At 32.5% G+C, this 26,792-nt stretch overlaps 2 protein-coding genes across 3 annotated transcripts; both read right to left on the bottom strand.

Moving 5' to 3' along the window:
- Positions 1-169: 169 nt before the first annotated feature.
- Positions 170-5,805, bottom strand: LOC125053224. 2 transcript variants are annotated; one of them, XM_047654468.1, is made up of 6 exons: positions 5,677-5,758; positions 5,172-5,220; positions 4,499-4,621; positions 1,462-1,650; positions 927-1,049; positions 170-320 (listed from the first exon to the last, which is right to left on the bottom strand). In XM_047654468.1, coding segments are annotated over exons 1-6 (561 nt in total). In that variant the 5' UTR covers positions 5,679-5,758; the 3' UTR covers positions 170-245. The 2 variants fall into 2 exon arrangements, with proteins under 2 accessions (XP_047510424.1, XP_047510426.1); XM_047654470.1 differs by lacking the exon at positions 5,172-5,220 and having other exon boundaries at positions 5,677-5,805.
- A 1,526-nt stretch (positions 5,806-7,331) lies between these two features.
- On the bottom strand, positions 7,332-26,010 carry LOC125052838. Its single transcript, XM_047653856.1, has 4 exons — positions 25,639-26,010; positions 11,007-11,165; positions 10,191-10,292; positions 7,332-8,581 (listed from the first exon to the last, which is right to left on the bottom strand). The coding sequence occupies exons 1-4, from the start codon at positions 25,795-25,797 to the stop codon at positions 8,492-8,494; spliced, it is 510 nt and encodes a 169-aa protein (XP_047509812.1). The 5' UTR covers positions 25,798-26,010; the 3' UTR covers positions 7,332-8,491.
- Positions 26,011-26,792: the final 782 nt, after the last annotated feature.

The raw sequence follows: 26,792 nt of genomic DNA, 5'->3' as shown, positions 1-26,792 counted from the left end.
AATTTAAATATTATAATATTCGTAATTATTAGTAATATTCTCGGTATTTAGCTCAAAGATATTTTTATTACTTTTAAAAAGTTAATAATATTTTCGCTTAGAGTATAAAGAGTAATTTTCCATGTAATGTTATAAACTTCACACCTGTTTAACATGCGCGATTAACAAAATCAACTATTTCCATTCAAAACCTTATACACAATAAATTAGTTCTTAATTAACAATATTATCCATATTCGTATAAATTATAAGCCTCTGTAGGTGCGGTTCGCCAAAAATGTACTGAATAAATAAAGGATCGCCATCACGAGACCCATGACCTGAAAAAAACGGTGATAAAAGTAAAAAAAACGGTAAGTATTGCGTATTTAAACGTAAAATTAACACACTTTTACAATTATTTGAATTAATTTGTCACGATTTGACTATTTGTCAAACAGTAACCAATTGGCCTGAAACGATGGGCCAAAATGAAAAATGAAAATTTCTGAATTTATCAAAAAAAAAATTTTTTTTTAATTAAAAATTTATTAAATTTATTTTCGTTTACTCGTAAGCGAATCTACTACTATATTTACAATTAAAAAAAATAATAACCACTAAACAATAACTACAACCTTTTTAGGTCTGGGCCTCAGATTTCTGTATCTGTTTCATGGTCATTTGTAAATCTAATAGGCAAGTAGGTGATTAGCCGCCTGTGCCTGATACACTCCGTCGAATTTTTGGTAAGGCATGCCATTTTTCTCACGATGTTTTCCTACACCGTTCAAGCTAATATTTAAAGCACACATAGACAGAAAGTCCATTGGTGCACATCCAGGGATCGGTCCAACTCAGGAATGAGAGTCGCACGCTGAAGCCTGCTCTTAACGAAAGAAACTATTCGGAATATGACATATCATAAAAAGTCATAAATCACTTACAGCGGCAGCTAGGTAGGGTTCGAAATCATTCCTATAGCCACTTCTCCGATGATTCACCTCTATCAAAAGCGTAAGACCCGCCGCTAGGTAGAGCACGAACGCAATCCCATGATACACGACTTCCTGCAATATAACCGTTACCAATAAATATTCTGACGAAGCAATAGCAAGGATATTTCTCAGAGGATTAGCTTAATCTTTTGACAGTATTTAATATTGATTTGCATAGTTCAGACGTACCCATTTTCCATATAAAATTACAGAATTCGTTTAGTAGTGATTTTTACCAAATACGGATGAATGGTGATATTCAAAATTCTTACTTAATAAAGCTTACAGAATCTATAGATTTTAATTACTTTATTAGTAGTTGTTATTCAGTTATTTACTTCAAACAAGAATATTAAAAAAAACATTTTCATGGACTGGAAATGGAGGGTATTGTTTTTATTTAAAAGAGTTCCCAAATCTTACACATTATAATCAATTGTTCTCAATAAACACATTTTTGTATGACTTCTCCAAATATACTTACATACAAGGTTTTGGATATCATAGTAGCTGTTGAAAATGACATCACGCACGACAGAAGCAAACAGAATGTTCCTATTAAAAATGCCACTGATATTAGAAGGAAGAATAACTCTGGTTTCTGATCATTGTATTTCACGTATCTTGGCTCGAAGTAATAGCTAACCACACCGACGCATGCCGCTCCAAGTAGCTAGAAAAAAAATTCAATAATCTTAACAATTTCAAACCAATCAATGAGGAAATGGATAATTTAGTTGTATTGAACAAGCACCGTGGTGTAGTACTTAACGCACAACGAGGTCTGGATTCGATTTATGGGTAGGTATGGCGTAATGAATGGATAAAATGGTACCTGCGAGTAGAGTTAAATGTAAACGTAAACCAATATTTTTATAAATTTGACGATTATTTAAATTAATCCTTGGGATTGATTTGCTCCAGTTCAAATATTTATGGCTGCTCTGCCTTAGAAACAATTTGTATGACTCAAAACTTGGCGATTAAAAAGAGTGGCGGAAAGTTGGCCGCTCTTGACTTGCGAACTAGTAGTAAATGTAAATTTAGAATTAATTTAACATCTTTTCTGTTGACGTTCATAAGTGTACTTGGTTAACTATATGAATAAAGTTATTTTGAGTTTGTGAGGAGTCTCTCGGTTTTCGAGAAATTCAATATTTTGTTAACTCAAAAAATTCGAACACCATAGCGAACAGCACATTGTTTATATGAGAGAGCGCATCGGAGTGGTTTTTTGGAATACGCATAAACATATTTTTCGGAACCTCCAAAACGTCCTCTACCCCGAAGTACCATTTATCTATTCATTACAATAAATGAATAGATAAATGGTAAAATGGCAAAAAATAAAATGTGTCTGCTTAATGTTTTCTTGCTTTCCGTAATATACGGTTCTCAATACAAACATCCAAAATATAAGTTGAATTTATGCATAACATTTACTAATTAAATTACATTGAAGTTATATCCCTGTGTTTTGTAAAATATTTTTCGTTTAAGATTAAAAGATCGACCTTTGGTTAGACCTTAGGATCTAGTGTTAATAGGAAAATATGACATCAACGAAACAGTCGACATTCCTTAAACTATTTGACCCTGTAAAAGGTCAGCCTTCCTCGTAAAATACAAAACGTTTAGTTCTTGTAATAGAACGCTCTAATGCAAATATAAATCAAAAGAATCCCTTGCCTCCGCTAATGAAAACAAATCTTTGATACGCTCTCGCATTGTAAAATTGGGTGAATTTGTCGAATCACGGCTCCACCTTAACAGCTCCAAATGGCGTATGCTCATTAACCCCATATGGTCTAAGATCCCGATATACAACGACCTTCACCGAGATGCTTATTTAATGAAACGTATTTTATATTTTATTTAATATGTCAATAAATATAATCCATATGGGTTGCCTAGTAAATTTCAGTCCAAAGTATTTTAATTAATATTAAAAAAAAAATATTTTTTTAAACATTTCACTGGTATGATTATTAGATAAATTCTATACCAATCGAAAGTATGAAGCCCATAGAATATGCAAACGTTAGGTTGTTTTTAATCAATTAATTATTTATGTGTATATTTTTTATGTGACACTAAAGTATATATACATCTTTAGTAAAAAAGAAAGTTATAGTGATACATATATAATACTACCCCGATTAAAAATATTGATTAAAAAAAATTTAAAAAATTTACTACATGCAAAATTACTTTTTTTTTTTAATAGATAAATTAAAAAATTATGATTTGTGAAATGAATGAAAGAATGTACATTTTTTGGGTTTAACCTAACCTGATCACAAACGCCACTTATCAAAAATATAAAAAAAACCTAACCTAAGGTCATTCACTGGGATCTGAGACAATATCATTTACATGCATGCATTTATCAGTTTTTTAAATTTTTTAAGGTTTATCATTAAACTACATACAAGTCGTAAACAACGATAGAAAAAAAATTGAGCTGGTTTTCGACAAATTCACCTTAAATTGTAGAAGATCCTTACTTTTATAAAATATTAAATAATAAATCGACCCATCGAATCGATATTTTATATCAAACATTATAATTAGAATGTTTATACATATATGTATATGTATAAGCTATTAATATATGCTAAATATTAATATATAAAATATTTGATGGAGACGGTAGAGCAATGATATGATGGCAACATGACATCATTCACAAATAATTCAATTAAAAATGTTGTTAGAGATGACTAATTATGTCACTTTATATTGTTTGCTAATTTTATATACGAACTATTTTTAAATTAAAACATATAAAGACAAAACCACTGATGGCACTACAATATATTTTTAAAGTCAATAATGAGACATTATTAAAATGAAATACGAAATATAAGGGAAATAATGTTAAATGTTGACATACCTTGACCTAATTTTTATACATTTTACGTAAGAAGTCTTCCAACGATTTTCGTAACGGTAAAATAGGTCAATTAAAAATACGATATCCTTCGTGGCTTAGTGGTTAACTGGCGTTTAATGGCGTAACTGGTTTAGTTTCGAACCATTGATTGTAAGGCAGAAAGGTAAATTTAATAATTTTTAACAAACCAGTCTACACAACCTACATATTAACTGATTCATCAACGCAGTTCTTCAACCAAATAGAAGTATACCCTTAATGAAGCATTTTTGTGAATCTCTTAAAGGGAAGTTAAATTTTTAATATTTATTTTTTTATCTATGTGGTGTGTGTTTAATTTTTGTTTACTATAGTAATAGTTTTTGAATACTCGTTGCATATTATAATAAGTTGTTTTAAATTTAACGTTTCAAAATTCTATTTCGCGTGCAGGAAGCTGCGGTTAACAGAAAGTGAGTCATAAACTGATTACAACTGACCCTTTTAAACCAAAATGTTATACCGATAGTCGAACAGATGAACATCAGACTTAACGCATAAACAAAATTGTTTGGCTCATAAAGTCACCACGAAGGGCAAGTCAATATGATGGGGTATTCTACTTAAGAATTGTTAAGAATCATACCAGTTGTGCCAATTTAAGTAAGCCAGGTAAAGTTCCAATGTAGCTAGTGTTGACAAAGAGCGGCGTACCCGATGTGGTAGCAGTTGTCCTCGTTATGGTCACCGTGTGTGACATTGCTGATGGCTGTAAAAAATCGATGATTGTGTATAAGCGCCGCAATATGTTCGAAAAAAGAATACACAAAATGGCATGTTTTTTTTTAATGTTTAATGGCCTAGTAACGAGAACTTTATGCCGAAATGAAATCGTTGTAATGAAGTGTAGACTTTGTCTTTGATCATACAAATCATAGACAAAGTATAATCTGCACTTCTACACTAACAAAGTACCATTATTCCAAATTTAAATAAGTTTTGTTGCATTCGAATTATGAATGATATTCTAAACGTTTATAATTTAGATATATGATTCATTACTAGGCTCAGAAAATAAAATCTTATGTTTTGGAGGTGCTGCTATACATAGTGAAAAATAAAGCATGTATATTGTACAAAAATATTTATAAATACACCTAATTAATAATTTTGCTATTCACAGCATGTCTCATTCAGTTTTACAAATGTCCTCTATAGTAAACGATATCAAACTGCTTGCATGAAAATGTACAAGTACACAATTGTGATGTGACATAAAATGAAATAATTTAAGATACGATTGTAAAATACTTGGTTACCGTTGACAGTGAAGGGTACGGTCGTCCGGAAATCGTCTGTATTGAGGACCTATTGCGAAAAGTGCGTATTTATTTTTTAATATGTCAATAAGCATTACACCATCACCCAAAATGTTCGGTCTAGGTCAACGCGTTGGCGTGCCGACGCGAGTTTTATAAGGCGAGGCCGCCTGGAACCGCGCGTATAAACATATCATTGAGTACCCATGGAATAATAACCACGTTGAAACATCTGGCACTTTATGGTAATTTAAATTTGGAATTATATTTAGACGCTAATGCATTTTAGTGTCTATGGTTCAAGTATTTATTCTCTATAATATACAATATCAGTTATGCCGTGGATAACAGGAAAAACGTTTTAAACTCAAATAAATAAATATTAAATAAAGAACAAGACGTGTTTAATAATCATTATTAATTAATAACTCATTACTGTATAAATAAATAAACTCTATAAATAGAAATGACACATAGTTATTATTAAGTGACACGACGTACTTACATTTTTTATAGTTTTCCAAAATGCAAGTGGAAATCCGCGAAAATAGCGCGCAACTCTGCGAACTGCGACTGAACAACTGCTGATTGCAACAAATCAGACGCTGACTCACTTGTGGCTTTGCGCATGCGTAAGGCTATACAACATATAGTCGTAACTCTCATGTATATCTCGCAAGATATACAATGCCCCTATTGTTAAGGTTTTTATAAAGTAGAATAAACTCCGTAATGATGCAGACACATTTTTGCGTTTTTAACTGACAATCGGTATATGTGATCAGCAGCTTTCTGTGCCAATACCTATAGTCTACACACCATCGAATTTTTCGCCAGATCTTAAAGGTTCTCCAAAGTATGATCCCAAGACCCAAGGTTTAGGGTAGCACGCTTAACCACTAGTAACACTGGTCCCGATTCATTAAAAGGAATCATCATCAGCCATTTTTAGGTCTGTCTTAAGACGTAGGTGTCCTCCATTGGCCTTTAAATCGACCGGCGTGGCGCCTTTTGCATCCATTAGCAGCCTGCATACTTTCTGATGTGTTTAGTTTATCTCATCGATGGGCGGCCACGTGATCTTTAGTTCTGCCGAGGTACCGTTCAAGGAGCCTTCGGGTCTTGTCTATGCGCGCTATGTTAATAAAAGTACGTTGTTTTTATTGTAGAAGGGAATACTGTCCAATGAAATGATAAAAAAGTAAATAAAATATGTTTATTATGGAATATAAGACAAAGGTATCACTTATTCCCCTTCATTAAATTTGAATCGTTAGACATCCCTACTCATCGGCAAAGAAGACAGAGGGTGTAGGCCGAGAGAAAAAGCCGGCATAAAAAAACTCTCGGTACTCTTTTATAATATAGTAAATAGTACATAAATTTTTTTTTTTAATTTCAAGAGGTTTGATTCCTAACCATATTTGGTGCATATTACCTGTCGTTGGGTTCGAAAGTTTTTATCGTTCTTCAAAAGATCTATTTTTTTATAGTCGATTTTTATATACTTAAAAGGTTAAAAGTTTTATCATATTTCATATCATAAGTATCTAGGATGTTTCTTCACCACTCGTGTTAGGCTGCATCACATGCGTCATATTAAACACGCCGCGGTCTCCAAGTGCGTGATTCCCAGAGGGTGAATGCTTAACCCATAATTCCCACATTAACACTTTATTAAAAAAATATTACAAATTAAGTTTCTTAGTACATAACCATTTTATCGGAAACGACACTTCATTAGTGACGGATTACGGGTTCTTGTTATTCGGTCTGTACCATGATTTGAAAAGTATTGTTACGCGGAATTATTCGTTCATATATGCATTTCATTTCAATTGTTCAAACATAATTGTGTCTTAAAATACAAAAAAAAGTGCTTGTGTACAAAGTACACAGGTCAGCAGAAACAAATGAATTTATACAAATTTAAAACTTTCAAATTTTGTACGCCCGGTTTGTTTGCAACCGCTATATTCAACCTCCACCAAATAAAACAATTTGAAATCATTTCTTTAGTTAGGTTACATTAAACAAACCAAGTATTTAAATTTTAAAAATGGAAGAACTGCTCTTAATAAAAAGCCGTAATAGAATAAAGTTACGAGTTGTTGCGCACTAGTTGCGCGTCGCAAATTAAAGAAACCAATAAAAGATAGCTTTGTTAACATACATTTATTATCTATTTACAAATTAGTTTATAAATTAATCTATAATTGTGAAATATAGTCTCATTTAATAGAAGGTACTCGATTTAATAATTAGATATAACCTAAGTATAAGAAAATTCTCATCAAAATTTAATTAAATTCGAGAGTGAAAATTTAAACTCCGTAAATCTAAATATAAAAAATGAAATGCCAAACTGTTGTCTTTTCTTACGTAACCCTTTAAACCCCCAAGTAATACATTTAAAGTAAATAACAATGAAACCTTTTTGAATATGAATTAATCATTATTCTCGACTAGGCTTTATAATTAAAGAAATGTGCATACATGCAAATACGTGTAACTTTAATAAACTATGTCAAATGACAACAAACTTGGACGGTTTATGACGTCAGTACAAGAAACATTAAGACCAAAGCTCACCGAATATAACCTAACCTCGTGTTAATGTAAGCTAAGTGATATTTAACGAAAATCTGTGAACTTTGGGCTAATAGCTGAAAGTATCCACAAACATAACTTACAACGCTAGAAGCTGAATCTTCAATCAATTAAAAGTATTCTCTTTCACTACGAAACTCACTAGATTATCAGTGAAGTCGAAAACAGCATACGCAAGGAGAATATGTATATAGACTCTAGTTTCTAGTAGACAACAACTTAGCTGAATTCTGATTATTTATTAATTTGATATTTATAATAAATACAAAATTGACAAAATACGTATATATATATATTAAATTTGTTATTTTCGAGACTTAGTCAATCGCAGTCAAAGTACGCTATAGATTTAAGTAGAAGATGAAATTTTGTAAAAAAAGTCAAAGATAAGCGTTTGAAAGCGTTAATGATTGAAAATTCAGCAAAAATATAAAAGTTTCAAAAGTAAACAATAGTCACGATGAACACAATCAGAACAATAATAAATAAAACCTGTAACCAATATCATTGGTGTGTTATGGCCATTAATATAATTTCCTTTTCGTTAATAGACTAACATTAAATCTTATTAATTCATAAAAATCGCATATTAATCAAACGGTGCAAAATTATAATATTGGCTGTACATTGAGATAATTGTAAAATTACATCTAAACCATAATAAACTTAATATTGTTCGGAGGTTATTTGCCGCTCAAGCCTTATTAAGCTCACGCCAAGCCCGATGCACCGTTTCTGTGCTCGTTGTACAGCAAGTAGGAGCTGTAGCCATACGCCACGGTGTTGAAGATACCGAAAACCTGTAAAAAATTATTTATATGTTAACTTTTACATGTATCTACAACAATATACAGCGTAAACCCTATATAACGACACTCACGCACTGTGCCTATTTTGACGTTACAGAGAGTTGCCATTAAAGGGAAAGAAAAATCTGTATTAGAAAAAGAAAGTTCATTTCAGACTTCACACCAGTGATGGTACATAAAGACAATTCGTATTTGAACGCTATTGCGTTGACTGTTATTTTTGTTCTGTGCCAGTAGTTAGGTTGTATTTTTTACTAATTTAGTTCATATCTTGCGATATTGAAGCATCTTCGTGATAAAGCCTACCTACGTACGTATGACAAGTACCGACAGTCGAGTTTATTTCTAGCTAGGACAATAAAGCGACATAAAAACGTACACAGCTCCGTAGTTTTAACCAATTTCGGCAACTTAAAAAGTACTTTTTAGTATTTCATTGATGACGTTATTGAGAGGTGCTGTATCGCTATGTAGTGTGTATCATTGTATAGAGGACAAGTTAAACCAACCAAAGCCGAGTAATTATGACGCTTTAGGGGGTTTGTCGTTAAATCGAGGGACGTTACATGGACTTTACAATGTAGTTAGAACTATGTTATTTTTTTATAGAACACGGGCAAACGGGAAGACGGCTCATGGTGTTAGTATACCACATACCCATGGACACTCTCAATATGAGTGCGTTGCCGGCCTTTTAAGAATTAAAATCAATGTATGAAGTATAGTGCTAAATTTTGATCAGTGCTTTAATGCAATGTAAATGTAGGTAAACTTAAGAACGACTATATGAAGTTAATTATTAATAAAATACATTCAATTCATGTAAATTGAAATGGTTGAAATGCTCAAGGATATAGTATAAAGTGTTTCGTAACAGCGATAGTATATATATATATGCTACCAGCTTGAGTTAGAAGTCACAAATAATATAAAAACTATATTATCCTTTTACCTCTTTTTAATATATTAATTTATCCAGAAATGTTAAGTTTAATGTGGACGAATAAGTATAATTTTTTTGCGTGAAGACAATTTTTATTTTATTAGTTTAGAATTTTCATTTACACACAATGAATAATTTTAGGAGCTCCAAAATGCACTATCTTAACACCTGTTACAAGTGAATTATCAACAGTTTTTACGAGTATATTTTATCAACACCGAAATCAACTTCGCAGTACCAAACAAATAAATCATTATTATCAGGTAATTTTATCAAAAGCGAGTTTATGTGTGCTCGTAATTAACTTGTTTATAACAACAATTGGTTAAAGAAAATATTACTCAGATGATTTATTTTAAGTTCATGACTAAAGCGTTGATGATCTCAGCAAAGGTGAACACTTGTTTCCGAATGTGATTAGATAAGACAAACTATAACGTCATGTACTTTTTTAGATTCATTTTAAGCATCAATTAATTCTGCAATATTAAAAAGAAAATACTTTTTTTAAGCGCTTTCTTCCTACAACTATTTCAATTATTATCTTAGAAAACATCCCTAAAGAATAAAACTATTCCTTTGGTAATTTATAAGAATGTTACCCTCAGACTGTTTATCTATAAGTCTGTATGTATTACCGCAAGGAATTCTACTTACTGCAGCAGCAACGTTGCGTCCATAGGTGCCATATATCGATGTAAACATCACGATAAAGGCTATCAGGTAGAACAGCGTCTCTATAGCAGTGCTTATCAGCTCCTGAAAACAATGAAAGTCGAATTAATACATGTTTTATCGAATTTGTGGAATATCTGGTATTTTTATTAAAATTGTGCGCTTTGTTTCATTGTATACATATTACATAATTTGATATTTCGAAAAATGTTTATTTGGATTTTTTTAAATATTTACAGCGCATTTGATAATAATAAAATAGGTATTTGTCATAATTGACGTCAAAAACTTTTGAACTAAATTTTTAATTAATTTGGTAATTATGTCATGTAGGTACGTATTGGTGTGAACTAATTAGTTTTCCAATTATAAATGACTTTGATAAGCATTTAGGCTATATATATTAGGTTGAATGAAAACATCACATTAGAAACAAAATTGTTATGTACATATTTTGCTTTGGACTTTACATTGAAAATCTTATGAATTTATTTGTACATTTTTTAATTTGCAAATTTGTATTAACAAAACATTTTAATTTACACAATTTTAGTATTACTACATATAACATACCAAAATAATATATAATAAACATATATTTTTAGTTAATTATTTAGTATTATTGAATAAACTCTTATAGAACTTATGTAACACATATTTGTTTCATAATATGTCTAGTCTAGTTCAGATATGTTTAGTCTGTACCAGTCTTGCATACCATCCAACCCGAAACAATATAATAGTTTTGTCGGACCCCGTACTATGTGCCATTAATTTTATAGTCTATGGATTACTTACAGATAAAACCCAATTGATGGGTATCTTCAAGGCGTCCTTGACACTCAGTAGGTACACGAAACTCCACATGAGAGTGGTGATAAATGAGGTCACAGCTACGAACACGTACCATGACGAGGCGTATGGAGTGCCCAGAGACATACATATTATGCCGACAATCTGGAAATTTAAAAACGGAACATAAAGATTTTGTTAGAGCTGTTTAGAGTAAAACTGTAAAAATCATGTATGAGCAGAAATAAAAGTTGTTATACGATATAAAAAAATATAATATACTAGCTGGCCTGGCGAACATCGTACCGCCTAACAGTCTATTCTTTATTTTTTTTTAAATACTTATTCTGCTATTCGGGACACCGGTCTAGCTAGTAAGATAAAAAAAGAAAGTTGATAAGTCAACAAAAGCATTATGTCAAAAATAAAAATTTACCTTCCTGGAACCCCTCCACTAACACTTGAACTATATGATATGGTATTAAAGTTCAAATTGACTTTTAAGTATTATTACGAATATTTTGTATGGGAATATAGAAAAGTTGTTTTTAGACTTTTTCACTATTTTTTTTAAATTTTTTCTCTCCGTAAGAACCATCCTCGTACTTCAAGGAATATTATTTAAAAACATCAGACAAATCGGTCAAGCCGTTTTCATGTTAAAACCTTAATTTTATTAAATGTTTTTAATACTCAACAAATATTAACTAAAGCCTTCAAAATTTAATAATAATTTCGTCACTCCACACACATCTTCCGGATCTATCAATTTTACGTTTGTTGTTCATGGTAAAATACAAGTACATTTGTGGCATCAATCAAATTCAAGCTCTTAAATCAAAAAATATATTTAATTATAACTTAAATCAATGAAATGTTACATTATTTAATTTTTATTTACAGCCTACGTTTAGATTCTATTGTAAGTTTTTATTAATTGGATTTTTAGTTTCATTATTAATTGTTCTTTCTTATAAGAAAAAAAAATTGCTAAACTTGACTCAAGTACAATTACTCTAATGTAATTCATAAAAATAAAGTTTCATTTTCGCATAAATACTAGGCCGTTAAAACATTTTACTAAGAATATATTTGACCGTCTGGTTACTGGATTTCGCAAAGCTTCCTCATATTCATTTCCTAATAGGATTTAAACCACAGGCAGTCTAGACGTTATCTAGTCTAGACCATATTATTGATTTAACAACCCTTTAAAAATGTCACACATATATTGATTTTCTTGATCCTTGAACCTGACCTTTAAAAACCTTTTCAATAACAACGACAAATGTTTAATGTATACTTCATGTATTACATCGTGTATGTATTAATTAAGTTTGGTAATTTAATTATCAAGTACCTATAGTATCTTTATGGAATATGGATATGGAGTTTTAGAGTTATTTTAGGCTAAAATTTTAAAATGTACCGAGGTTTCGCGTTGCAAGCATGGTCACGGGAACAAACGAAGTCTATCATACATATCTTAAACATTACATATGCATTTGTACTATATAGTTACAATAACTGTAATTTACCTTTTGAAGTTGGATAACATCATATACAACGAATAAATACAGAAATGTGTACGATTTAAACTCAACTGTTACTAGAAATTATTCATAAGGCAATACAAAACAGCTCATAATATTTACAATTGAATAGTTTGCTTAGTTAATTGAAATCTTAGCGGTAAAATCCTAGTACTAGGGCAACGGGGCCAGGTAAATGGACTCCGATGCCTCCACACCGGCTAGAACCGGTTATAGCCGATGCCGGAACATACGCGAGCTGCGTGTCGTAATGTTCGCAAACAGGTGTTATTTACACTTTTGACAACTTATACTCGGTTTCTATAACCAATTTACCAGTCGTAATTGATACGAATCGTACTATAGACACTCTTTTAGACATCCGTTATATTATCGTAAAGAAACGAGCGTTATTGATGGCCTAAAACATATGAATTCAAAAATTGTCTTACTAAAAGAGTAAAAATTAACCTTTAAGTTTGTAGACTGTGAGCTTAGATAAAACAGTAAGGTATTCATACAAATTAGGTAAGCAATAACGATTTCGACACTGCGCCATTTAAACTAATGCGTTTGGAAATGCAACAAAGACGTTTAAAGTAAACGAGGCCAAAAATCGATGTCATGTGTGCGACTCGTGCACCGGTGAAAGTGCGTACTCCAATGTGCCACGCATTCACATGGGACCCCACCTCCATATATCAATGGTCATACATGTTAAAATTTCGCTCTAAATAACAAGTACCGGATTTCCGATACAACGACGGAATGATAACTAATCTGCATGTAGATAGTGTCTATTAGCGAATTGATAACGTAAATACTGATTACAGAGGGTGAAATCTTTCTTTGTTGACTTTAAAAATGTCAGTTCACTTGTATGTATTTATATTGTTGGAATTGAATAAGGTTAGACTTGACTTATTTTCCTTTATCCCCTAGGAGGGGCAGAACGCGACCACAATGCATAGCCATCGGGTTCTTTCTGAAGCCACGCACTTAAATTCGCCAAACCAAACCCAAATGGAATTTTCCTTTTTCATTGCGGTATCATGTTTGGGGATGATGTAGCGCTCCCTTCGAAGACTGGGTAATATCCATATGGACTTACGACGTAAAATGTGGTGGCTGATTGGCGTTTACCAGCACTTTTCATCTTATTGTTTTATTTAAGCAAGTGTGATAAGTCTATGTTGGTAATTTTTGAGATATGGATAACTACGCATTTCTGAAGGCAACTTGTATAATATACCTAGGTTTTTTTCCTTTTCATTTGACAGATATGTATTTGAATTCGGTTATATTTTTTAAATTACTTTTTATATATAATTTACTTTTGTTCATTCAGAAATCCAATATGAACATGAAATTTTTATTCTTCATGCGAAAGCATGAAGAATAAAAATTTCATAGTATTGCTTGAAATTCGATAGCACATTTGTAAAATTACGAAAAGTGCAATTTTAACAGAAACCTATATGATAAATATATGTTTTAAATAATTTATAAATACATTCAGACCTATTTCAAGTAAGTCGGCATAAGAGAGTTATGTTAATACTGCCCACTTTACCAACGCCCAAATATAAATTAAATACGTTTAACATTCAATTATCATATTATATATTCGAGGTCAGTGAATTTCTCATCCGTCTATGTGACCTTTCACCATACCCTTTGTTTGTTTTGTTTATTTTAATTCTAGTTGGTGCCAACGATTTCATTTGGCTTATCACAAACACTCCCGATTCGCATCCAGGGTAAGTATCGGGTTAATAGACATGCTAATTATAATATTATAGTGAAGTATACATCGATTAGACACTTGTCTTTCCCATTTTCCTCTATGGCACCGAATGACCCTAAAAATGTCTGATAGACGCCGCATCGACGCTTTCCGAAAGATGCTGCATATTCCCTGGACAGCCCAACCAATGTCTCAAGTCCAATAGAACTGCAGGAACACCAAGAGGCTTTCAAGCATTGGTCATACGATAATATTTCAGCCACATTACCCGGAAAAAAACTTATAAAAACTGGAAAATGGAGAGAAAGAGACAAAGGGGACGTAGCCCAAGACAATGGACCGACCAGGACCCTAAACCTGGACACTAAGGACTCTGACGCCATTTACCTAGGTGGAGATTATCACAAATGGATGCAGCAGTGCAGTAATCTGCCACAAAGGGGTTGAGAGCATCACGACGCTCAGCAGTGAGCAAGGGATCAAAAGAGGAATATAGTAGGGTAGAGCGGGGCTAGTTGAGCATAGGGGCAAGTTGGGCAATCGAAATATCTCGGAAACTATTCACCTTACGCGGGAGTATCAAATAGCGAAAAGAAGGAGTCGTAGGAGGGGTAATCATCGCACGATAGCTAGTGGCAGCTCGACGAGTGAGTGAAGTGTCACGGCGTTTTGTTTATTTTGTGACCAAAAAGTAAAAACATTGTTTATCGCAAGTTTTCGTCTGTCTTTGTCAAATGTTCTCTGTTTTCAATCAGGAGACTGTTAATCTTTCAGAAGATTATTGTATTTTTGATTTGTAAATAGGTTTTGGGTTTAATTCTAGGCATTTATTTACAATCCTACTTTTCTTTTAAAATTCCGGGTTGGGGTAAGTTGAGCAACTATAGCTCAACTAACTCTACGACTTAAACAACTGATGAGTAATGAATCTTTTATTTTTTGTTTGGATGCGGACTTACAAGAGGAAGATTAAAAGATGTTCTTACACTACTGAATACTTAAATAATGCTGCAAAGGCTGTCCACGATGAGGGAAAAAGTGTGAATACCGCCGCTAAAGAATTCGGTATTGGTTGACTTTTTAATAAATTAAATGAAGGTGATGATTCATTTATGGGCTATACAACACCGAGGGAAGTATATCCTCTCTCACAAGAGAACTGCTGAAAAAATTCTTGCTACAAATGGCATTTTTCTCCAAAAGACGTCCGTCGCCTTGCCTAAGAGTGTGCTAAAATTCCACCAAGCTGAATTGCAAAAAAGATTTCCGGAAAAGAATGGTTGATGAAGTTTTAAAAACAAAAAATTCGTAGCTATCCATACAGAAACCAGAACCCACCAGCCTTGGTAATCTTTTTTAGAAATTATTGGAAGTAATGGATAGATATAGATGCTCATGTTTTGTTGATTCTAGTTTCGGTTAATTATACAAAAAAAATTTCTTTAAATTTTGTTGTTCTGTCAATAAAAGACTATAAATAAAAAGCTGACTGTCTAACACATATTTTATTTCATCTCAAGTTAACATAGAACCCATGGTTTGGCCTAGACATTCTTAGTGCTCAACTTGCCCCATACCCTTGCTCAACTTACCCCACCTATGGGGTACATTGAGCATACTTGACTTTCTGCATTTAAACATCTGTAGCTATTATATTGGACTTGTTACAAAAAAATACTATGGACACTTTTGTTAAGGGATAAATTACTAATCCATCAGGACACATAACAACTCATAGAGACTTATCATTGAGGAGCTATATCCAAGCAAGTGAAAAATTGCTCAACTAGCCCCGCCCTACCCTATTATAGCAAAATTGTGTCATTGTTATTTTTTTATCCAAAATACGATTTTCGACTGAGTTAAGAACCGTAAGATTCTTCTACTTTCGTTTGCTGTTTCAGTTGCTCTACGTTAGTACTTATAGTGACTTTTACGGAATAAACATATTGGATTTGACTTAAGGGAGTCATGCTTCTAAATCTCGACTCTTCTTACCCGTATATGATATTTATATAGAATTTTTGAGCTTGACAACCATGGATGGCGAATCTCATGAAAGTGGATGGAGCGAGAGAGGTATGTCAGGACTGTAGCAAGTGGAGATCCGTGGTCTCTGCCAACCCCGGGAACAGGCTGAGAGTGTGTAAATAAATAAAATAAAAAAAAGGTAAAAAATGTCGGTCAGCTGTGTGTTCTACTACACTATAAATAGTTTTACAGTCAATGACCTGAGTCAATATGCGCTTCCCGTTACCACACCTCGCAGTTGCAGCTGTTCCCCATAGCAACATATAAATGGCTTTGTGTTAAACCTTATTGTATATGTAAGCAGTCTACCGTGGCATCTAAAGTTATTGAGGGATACAAGGATTTGTTCCTGAGAACGCCTTAGTTCGCGCTAATCAAGTTAAATTAATTTTAATACGTCTAAATTAAATTTTACATTTACACTTAGGTATACACCATTAAGTACTAAGACTGTAAGTATTTTATTTCACCAAAATATCGAATGAAATTTACTGCAACTGTAGAACACAAAATCTCCAATCTCAATCCACCTACACGTATTACGCAAAAACAACTCAACGGAAGTTATGTGGTTTAAAGCATTGTGGGACGAAACATAAAAATGGTACAAGTTAAACATTGAAAAGCCTTTAAATTGTACCAACTAAAATATAAAAATCTATATTCATATATGTTCAAGGCTATTTATTTAAGTACTTTTTACAATAATAACTTTTGTATTCTTTTATTACAAGTCTTAAATAGACTTGTAATAATCCATGAATTAGTAGTTAATGCACATGCCCTGCTGACCTACGTTCGATAGGAAGGTGTAAAAAGCTGGTCGACTATAAAGAATAACAATAATTAAGTTCATTCATTCGAAACCTTTTTATTTATGTATCAGGGGGCAAACGAGCAGGAGGCTCAGCTGATGTTAAGTGATACCGCCGTCCATAGAATGTCACATTACCAGAGGGCTCGCCAGTGCGTTGCCGGCCTTTTAAAAATTGGTACTATCTTTTCTTGAAGGACCTCAAAATCGAATTGGATCGGAAATACATCGATGTTTAGCTGGTTCCATAGGGGTGGTGCTCGGCAAACTGTCTTAAAACGCCTGTATTATTAGAGATACTTATTTATATTCATATTTTTATATAACGACCTACTGCAAAGCCAAAATTGGATGTAACCCACCTTGGACCAACAAATTACAATTCACATATTTTACTCGCCTACATGCAGTTATAGTTTCGTATATTATAAATACATAGTTCGAACAATAGCTGGTTTACAACCTATAGTAATAGATGCATTGCATTTTCCTTAAATAATATCCATTATGTTTAGTATCATTAAAATAGACGATTTAACTGAACTAAACCAAATATATATAATTGTAAAGTAAAGGAAAACATCGTAAGGAAACCGACAAGTTCTCTAAAAACAATACAAAGAAATGTATTACTAAAAAAATTTCAGCGTTATATCTGCCAGCTAAAATTATGAATCGCCTTTGTTTATTTGGACAATATGGCGCAGGAATCCATGGACGCTTAAATCAAATTCTCCTATTTTTAGCCTTAACAAGTACAATAATTATAACCTCGGCCCCTTTTAACCAATTTTAAATAAATCCGAAGGTGGAGTCGAACGAATGAACTTATCCATTTGTGGCCTTGATGATTGAGGTGTCATATGATATAACTCAGCTGCGAAATGGTGTCACAGATTTTATTTCATAATTTCAGCGAATTTACACGAATCCACAAAAGTTTGCTTTTCTTTTGTTTGCCTAAAGTTGATTAAAAAACTGATATTTTTTCCATCAATACTATCTAAGACTTATATATTAGTATTTAGTACATATATGGCGTAGACGGTAAATGATTATACAGCAAAAAGTACTAAATGTTTTTGTCCATGAAATGTTGCGCATAGTAACAATAAACAATTATTTGTCTAAATTGCAATCATAAACACTTGCGCGTTCAATTGGTTACAGAGTTTAGCAAAATAACAATAATGAGGTCTTCTTTTTGTGTTAAAAGCCAACGAAACATGCTTAACATACCATATACAAATATATATTTGACACATAATCAATACAACTTTACGTGACTTCAAGAATTTGTTAGTATTATCGACTTGAATGTCGTGTACAATCGCAACGAAGTGACCTTGGTAAGACATACAATACTTAAGTATACAAAGTGTATGTATATGTACATCTGCAAGACGTTCTTGATACTAAAAAGTCTGACACTGTTATAACCGATTCACTAATCTCTTCTTATCACAAGACATAATAAGAGATTCAGTATAAATCTATTTTCTATGAGCTTAATCTGTATTTTAATAGCCTGTAATGAGTAAATGATACTAGTTTCATGGGAGGTGAATTTCTCGTAATTCAGCAGATGTGATCACATATATGCATGTGGCAGGCCTTAGGTTTCTTTCTTTACCTTTTTTTTATGATTGGGGCAAACGAGCCTACGGAACAGCCATAAAAGTTAGCTGCCGCTACCCATCGACACCAATGTTAGTCGGTGCGATGCTGCGAGCACTCTGAATAAAAGACTCAAATGTGTTTTTCTTGAAAGGATCTCTTAGATAATGAATATACTATCCGTCTACAAGCTTTTCAGGTACTATTAATTTTATATCAATGTCAAATAACATAATATCTATAGAGAATAGACCCACGCACTTTCCGTTTACAACCACTAACCAAGAAAATAAGAATATCCTCGTAAGATACCTATTTGTCTATTGTTTAGCTAAATGCTATAATGCGTTCACGGGTTAATGTTGAAGTTTTTTAACTAGTTTAAAAGGACATTTTCACATCCTTTTTGTTGTTAAGTGGCCTAGCAACGGTAATTGTTAATTAAGAGATCAAAAGTCACGGCTTGAACCTTTTTAATACTTCTTAGTCATCACGCTTCATTACATACTTGAAACCTACGCGTAAAACTGACGTATCATAAACCTTATTTTGTTGATGTATTCCTCGTATTAAAATAAAAATTTAAGTAAAGTAAAGGGAATTCAAAGTAAAGGGATATAAAATACAGTATTTATATAATAAAACACACAATCGAATCCTTGAACATTCCTGCGAGGGAAAAATTCAAAGCCAAATCTAATTGCAAACTAATTCTTACATCTGTCAAATGACCATGCGACAAAAAACGAATTTTAGCGATCCCATATTAATAATTACAATGCATAATTTTAGTAAAGAACTGGCGGTTTTTTTTTAACTCAAGTCTCAACATTATTGACTGAGACTGTTTAAAACTGCCTCATTTTATTTTATTAAAAGCACAAATACATTTGTAAGATACGTGAAATAAATGAAAAATATCATTTATGTTGAAAAAACCTCATTGTTATAGCATTAGATGACTTATAAGAAATTATCTACAATGTGGATTGCACTAGTAGGTACCTTACCTAATTTCATTATAATTAAATAATAACTATAAGAAAAAGCAACCACATACAATTACAATTTGAGTCTTTATAAATAGCGTTCATAGTTTATATAAATTTTCGCTTGTAAAATCAAAAAGCAGAAATTCAGCCTAGATACTGTAATAAAGACAACAGTTTCTAAAAATATCGGTTGCTGTAAGATATCTAAATATAACGCTTAAAATTGTGCGTGACATAATGCCCAGTTACAATACATCTGCTTATTATTTAACAGCATTATAAAATACATCAGATTGACCTGTTTTTTGATAAATTTATTATTAGCCTAATCTTCATCGATTTTAGACAAAGCGGCATGTCTCAGTAAATCAGCAAATGTTATGCGCATAACACGACAAATTAACTTACACAGCCAGGATTTGAATGCATGACCTCAACGATGAATCGCATGGTTAAACACCAGCACTGCTCACCGTAGACAATTAATTATCATATAAATTATATAATGTCAAAAAGTCCTTGAAAATTCTCATTCTATCGGGTGTTTTTTTTAGAGGTATAGAACTTTAAATTGCAATAAAACAACGATGAATTATTGGAATGACATGATTTTTTTTTTATTTGAAAGATAATCTTGTGGCATTACATTTTAAATATGATTTCTGGCATATGACTGCCACGGCTGGCTCGGATATAGTCCAATCTGGACGTCCAATTTTCGATGACTTTTTTCAACATTTATGGCCGTATATCGGCAATAACACGGCGAATGTTGTCTTCCAAATGGTCAAGCGTTTGTGGCTTATCCGCATAGGCCAATGACTTCACATAGCCCCACAGAAAATAATCTAGCGGTGTTAAATCACAAGATCTTGGAGGCCAATTCACAGGTCCAAAACGTGAAATTAGGCGGTCACCAAACGTGTCTTTCAATAAATCGATTGTGGCACGAGCTGTGTGACATGTTGCGCCGTCTTGTTGAAACCACAGCTCTTGGACATCATGACTGTTCAATTCAGGAATGAAAAAGTTAGTAATCATGTCTCTATACCGATCACCATTGACTGAAACGTTCTGGCCATTATCGTTTTTGAAGAAGTATGGACCAATGCTGCCACCAGCCCATAAAGCGCACCAAACAGTCAGTTTTTCTGGATGTAACGGTGTTTCGACATACACTTGAGGATTAGCTTCACTCCAAATGCAGCAGTTTTGTTTGTTGACGTGGCATTCAACCAGAAGTGCGCTTCATCGCTAAACAAAATTCGCTTATGAAAATCGGGAACAACGGACGAGAAAATTGGACGTCCAGATTGGACTATATCCGAGCCAGCCGTGGCAGTCATATGCCAGAAATCATATTTAAAATGTAATGCCACAAGATTATCTTTCAAATAAAAAAAAAATCATGTCATTCCAATAATCCATCGTTGTTTTATTGCAATTTAAAGTTCTATACCTCTAAAAAAAACACCCGATAGATTAATTGAAGTTTTAAATTAGTGTTACAGAAACGACGTATGTTTTTTTAGATATAATTTATTTTAAACATTGGGACCAATATACTTAAGAAAATATTATTATATCACTTTTAAATCAAGTTTAAGAAGTATTTTTGTCATCTCATAGACATTAGTAAATGTATTTGTGTGACGTCTAGCCAAATAGACGAGACTTCTTTCTTTGTCTATTTAATTTATATTTTAACGAATATTTCATCAAGACTTTGTGCAAACCCAAACCTAAACGTCGCACCGCTACGCTTCGAACCCAGGACCTTTTCAAGCGTCATGCGTCCACTAAGCCATGGTAACGGTTAGGAAATGGTATTACTAACCTATTAATGCCTGTTAGTGTTATTGTCTGTGTAATTAGTATTTTACGTTTCTCTTTACACGCTTCGATAGCTTGAACATTCTTGAGGATTGTAACACGAAAACTAAACGTTTTTTTTAGACCAGTATGTCATTTATACAGATTAAAATTGTTTTATAATTAAGTTTATGATTAACTCACGCGATATTAATTGATAATTTGGAAAATAAATAGATTGGCAATATTTAAAGATATTTAAAAATTAACTCATCCTTTACCCACAACACACTAAAATACTTTAACTACAATCATAGGAAATTAGTAGATCTAAAATAGTTTTAGTGTAGTTACCATTTTTTTTGTTTGCCTTTTGCCCCATAAAAAAATCTCTTATCCATCAAAACTTAGGTACTTAGGTATTTTTTTTAATATATAAAAATCTCTAAACAGGCCAGACAGTATCCACTTATATGTACGAAAAGTGAAATGATGAGAAACACCAAGAAATACCGGTCAATCGTGTCAACATCGACCGACACACGCGTCACCGTTGGGCCAGGCTTCGCCAGAACTACTTTCATTTTGATACCAGCTTTCACCCACCTGATACGCAAAGTTATGTGTGGCTTTATATCAATACGTTAAAGTAAAACTTTGTTTGTTTATTACATATTAGGTTTAGGTTTAAAGACTTTATTTCTCAAAAAAGACAAAAAATGTCACTTACATGAGAATAATACTCTAGATAACGTAACATTGTAGTCGTTCTTAAAATAATCACAATAAAATATAGCCGTACATGCAATAAATTTAAAAAATAAAAGTAAACAAAGAAATATGAATTAAAAGTAAGTAATAAGAAATGAATTTAAAAGTAATTTTGCTTAACATATTCACTTAGCTTTGATTTGGATGAATTAATAGAAGTAATATTTTTTATATCTGTGGGTAGTTTATTATACAGCTGTGCGCCTTCGTAGGTAAACATTTTTTTTGCCGTAGTTCGATTTCGTTTGATATTAAACACATAAAACGACAAATCAGGAAACCTTAATAACTAGCGGACTATCGCTAAAAGCGAACTCTTCTAGGCGAACCAAGTACAAATAATAAATATGAGGAAAGTTCAAGTGCTTGTAAGGGACGATTTGAAACCTACACACAAGAAATAATTAAGATGAATAATTTTTACAATATATAAGAATAGCAATATTTTCCGTAAGCATTTTATGCTGGAGCTCCGAATCTAAAGTACCAATCATATTCACTTAATCCGTATCGGATTTTTTATAGAAAATATTTGACACGCGTTCCTTCCTATAAAACTAACGACTCGTAAGAACTTGTATCAGTAGGTATATCTTAAGCAATGTTTGTTCAAATACCGAAACCTTTGTAATAGTGATACTTACGAGAATGTTGAGAATAGATGATGCAATTTGTTAGTCCTGCAAGATCTAGTTATAGTACCTATACATTTACTTTGATGTATAACTAAACAGTTTATTATTATAATTTTACGCAACTCAAGACGTCAATTCTCTGATATTAAACAATTTCAGAAAAATTCGAACAGATTTCACCATTTCTTAAATGGTTGTTATGCATTTACGCAATTAACCGGCACCGCTTTCTCTCAAAATTAAAATTTGCCGCGAAAATGGCAACTCTCAAAAACATCGTTTTGAGGTAAATATTCATACGTCAAGTGATATTTATTTATCAGATATACATACTGTCATTTAGTCATATGTATTCTACAATTATAAACTCATAAGAAGTACTATATTCATGAGTTATTTTCATGATTAACTATAGCAAGAAAAAATATTGATTCGCTGGAAGACGAACCGAACCGTCCTACGCCATGAGCACGTACATAATATAACTATGCCCCAGAGACGGTCATTTAAAATATATTATTTAATATAAACGTGATAGTTGATACACACATGAAAGCGTATTTTTAGTTACTGTAATAGAATGCGAAATACTCATACAAAACAACCATTCTATGACTTGTATAGAAAACCGTAAAAATTGGTCACACACTACATATATGTATATTGTATATATTATATTTGATGTGATGGTTGTCCTAACTCGAGGACATTTCGAGCTTCGAAGAGATCAGTCACTTTAAGAAATGTTATCTAAATGGAATATAGAATGGACCAGCTGTAAGATTACGGGACTTTATAGAACGCCCACAATGTTTCTGCAACGTGAAACAATCGATTTGTTATCGATGTTGATAAGAAAATTCTTAAAATTCAATATCTGATTTGAATGTAATGTAAACCAGAAATAACACCTCACTTTTGCAAAAAGTTAATTTAGGTAGGTGGGTCTTAGTAGTAAAATACTTTTGTGTAGAGATACTTTTACCGTCGTCGTTTCAGTCTACCTTATACTAGATTGTCGTATTGAGTATGAAGCTCATTTATTCTAATTAATGAAAAAATAACTATAGGTGAAACATATTCTACACATTTGTTCGTTCTTGTAGCAAGCGTGGGCGATATTACTCGGGTTAGGGGTCAATGTTTTCACTTTCCTAGCAATTAATTTTTAGATGCGACCTTTAAACGTGAGGTCAAGTTAGTAATTCTTTAATATAACCTTAACATTTATTATATTTACACAAAAATTAGCCCCAACTATGCCTTGGGTACGAAAGCTAAACGGTGCGGTAGAGGACCGCGAAGACAAATTTGTTCACTGATACGTAGGCGATAAAGCAATTCGACATCAATTCAAAAATAATTATATCAATATATACTTTATATAATTTTTCATGAATATTAGTGTAATTTGTACATTATGGCAAATATTTATTGGCAAAAAGTAATGACCATAATAGTTTCAATAATCATTACGAAATAATGCTATTACTTAATACACAATTAAAATATTTATAAAGAGAAATTAAGTAATTAGATTGAGTAACTTATAATTAATCATATTACCGAATTAGACACAAAAGTAAAAATTGTTTACCGTGTTTATCCTTAAATACCTGACATATTTGAAATATTGTAAACGTCATTCCAGTCAGAACAAGATATTACAAATTCAAGGTCGTCCTGTTAGAATTTTCGTGACTAAATAATTATGAATCATTTGACAGCATTCGTATGTATTATGATGAATTTTAGAAATAATATTTTTATGAGTACTTAATCATAAAAATAATTAAAAATATTATATTATGTGGTTATTATTATTTATATATTAATTTTATTAAATTACATTTATGTATACAAAACATCTGTTAAAGCAAGGCTTGGGACAGTCGACAGAAACATTTTCGCACTAGTTTCGCTAGAAACCTTTACCCAACCTTTATTATGAGTAACCATCAATAAAGTGTGTGTGCATTTATTTACCGATGATGTCAACACTACATCTCGTCACAGCACCCAGTAGCCAGTACCCACCCACAGAATATACCTAAGGAGAAGTTTTAAACATTCTAACCTGTATTATAATGCTTATACTAAAGTTCCGTCGAATTTTTTGTCATCGAAATTAAAACATACTATGAATTAACAAATAAGTCGTTATTCTTATACGAAGAAACCTCGCCAACGCATATTTTAGCTTTTCCTTCTTAGGTAATAAATAAAATGCTGGGTTTATTTGTATGTATGAACGCCATTCCTCAACGTAGTGACCAGCTCTCGAAAGAAAGTCTTATGTGGTGCGCTCATAAAACTTTCTTTCAAAGTAGTAGATATTTTACACGTGACCTCGATAATTACAACTTAGATGTAGGTGACGTTATTACATAGGTAAGATACCTACTAAACACCGGTTACAGAACAGCTAACTAGACACAAACGAAGGACATTTGTCAGGTAGGTTCGCTAAACAATATATAGGAACTTTTTGTATCTTACTAACTGCGCAATGCCATTTGCAAAGATTATAAATAAGAATTAACACATGCTGCGTTCTCATGGGTGTTAAAATTATGAAATAAGTAGATACGAACGAACGCTATTTAAAGCCAAAATAAAATAACGCGATATATTATTTTATTTCAACGATTATGTATGCATAAAGCAAATATTTAAAAAATACATACCAATTCAATAAGTTTTAATAAGCCCGGTGTTGATTTAAAGTATTCTACGTCAATTTTGATCCAGTCCAATGCGCCGCCTTGTTGCTGTTGCGGCGACGCCGCTTGGTTAGCGGGTTTATTACTGCCATCGACTGTTACCACTGTCTCGGGAGCCATCATTATTTTTCTTCAAACTTTGGGTATTAAAAAATTTATATTTATATTACGGCACACGAACACACACTTAAAACTTTAGCACATTTAAAACGCGTAATACATTTTCGTGCGGCGACTCGATCGTAGTATCGTGCGTACGGCGTGCAACTATAGAATGGCGGGGTACGGTGGTATTGGGTGGCGGCTGGCGACTAGAATGTCGAGTGTCGACCGTCCTCGCGTCCCTCGCCGTGCTGCCTCGATTACCGCTAGAGAATGCACTCATTCAATGAAATCACCGACTCTGCTTGCAAGACAGCGGTAATATGACGGTATTGTAAAGTTCTTGGTTACACCCGGGGGTTCTATACAAAAGCCGTAATTAGTAATAGGTCGTAGTTCTTTATATTGAATACGCAATTGGTAGCCATGGTTTTATTTAGAAAGAAGTTTAAAAAATAGCTTGAAACAAAAGAAAGAAATACATACAAAGAACTTGAACGTTATTCTGTATGTTTGTTACAGCTTACAACCTGTAGCATTTACTACATTTTCGCGCGGTTTTAAAAGTCGCATTATTTAAGTAGCAGTATAAAGTAGGTAACTTACTCTATAGGTTATCTACTGAGATGGACTGGACTTTAGAGCAACACGGAGCATTCCTTTTTTTAATACAATATTATTGTTATGTCAAAAACGTGCGCCTACTCATTTTTTGATAGCAAATATGAAGTTCTTGTTGAATAAAATAATTAGCGCCAACATAGCTTAAGGCGCCAATATCTTTACATTTACAGATAACATTACACATTACAAACAGTAACTATTCCAAATAGTAGGATGTAATGGTACCTATCATTATAGCACACTATTACGATTATTTTTCCATCTTACTTCAAACTTCACACGCAAGACGCGATATGTCAAATGGTAATTAAGTTAACTATTTCAGTGTAGACTAATTTAGCTCATTGTCACATGTTCATCAAAGATAAGATACATTGACCAGATAAAACAAG

This window comes from Pieris napi, chromosome 10, assembly GCF_905475465.1.
Source record: "Pieris napi chromosome 10, ilPieNapi1.2, whole genome shotgun sequence".
NCBI classification, from domain to species: Eukaryota; Metazoa; Arthropoda; class Insecta; order Lepidoptera; family Pieridae; genus Pieris; species Pieris napi.
Note: the sequence above shows the minus strand (reverse complement) of the source record. Positions and strands in the feature narration are given on the sequence as shown.

Excerpts from the sequence above, each read along its gene's own strand:
- LOC125052838 (XM_047653856.1), bottom strand. The coding sequence starts at position 25,797 with ATGATGGCTCCCGAGACAGTGGTAACAGTCGATGGCAGTAATAAACCC. Across the intron at positions 11,166-25,638 it reads TATTAAAACTTATTGAATTG|ATTGTCGGCATAATATGTAT; the intron begins GTATGTATTTTT and ends TTAAATTTCCAG. Across the intron at positions 10,293-11,006 it reads CCATCAATTGGGTTTTATCT|GAGCTGATAAGCACTGCTAT; the intron begins GTAAGTAATCCA and ends CATTGTTTTCAG.
- LOC125053224 (XM_047654468.1), bottom strand. Across the intron at positions 1,651-4,498 it reads TACTTAAATTGGCACAACTG|CTACTTGGAGCGGCATGCGT; the intron begins GTATGATTCTTA and ends TTTTTTTTCTAG. Across the intron at positions 1,050-1,461 it reads TGATATCCAAAACCTTGTAT|GAAGTCGTGTATCATGGGAT; the intron begins GTAAGTATATTT and ends GTTATATTGCAG.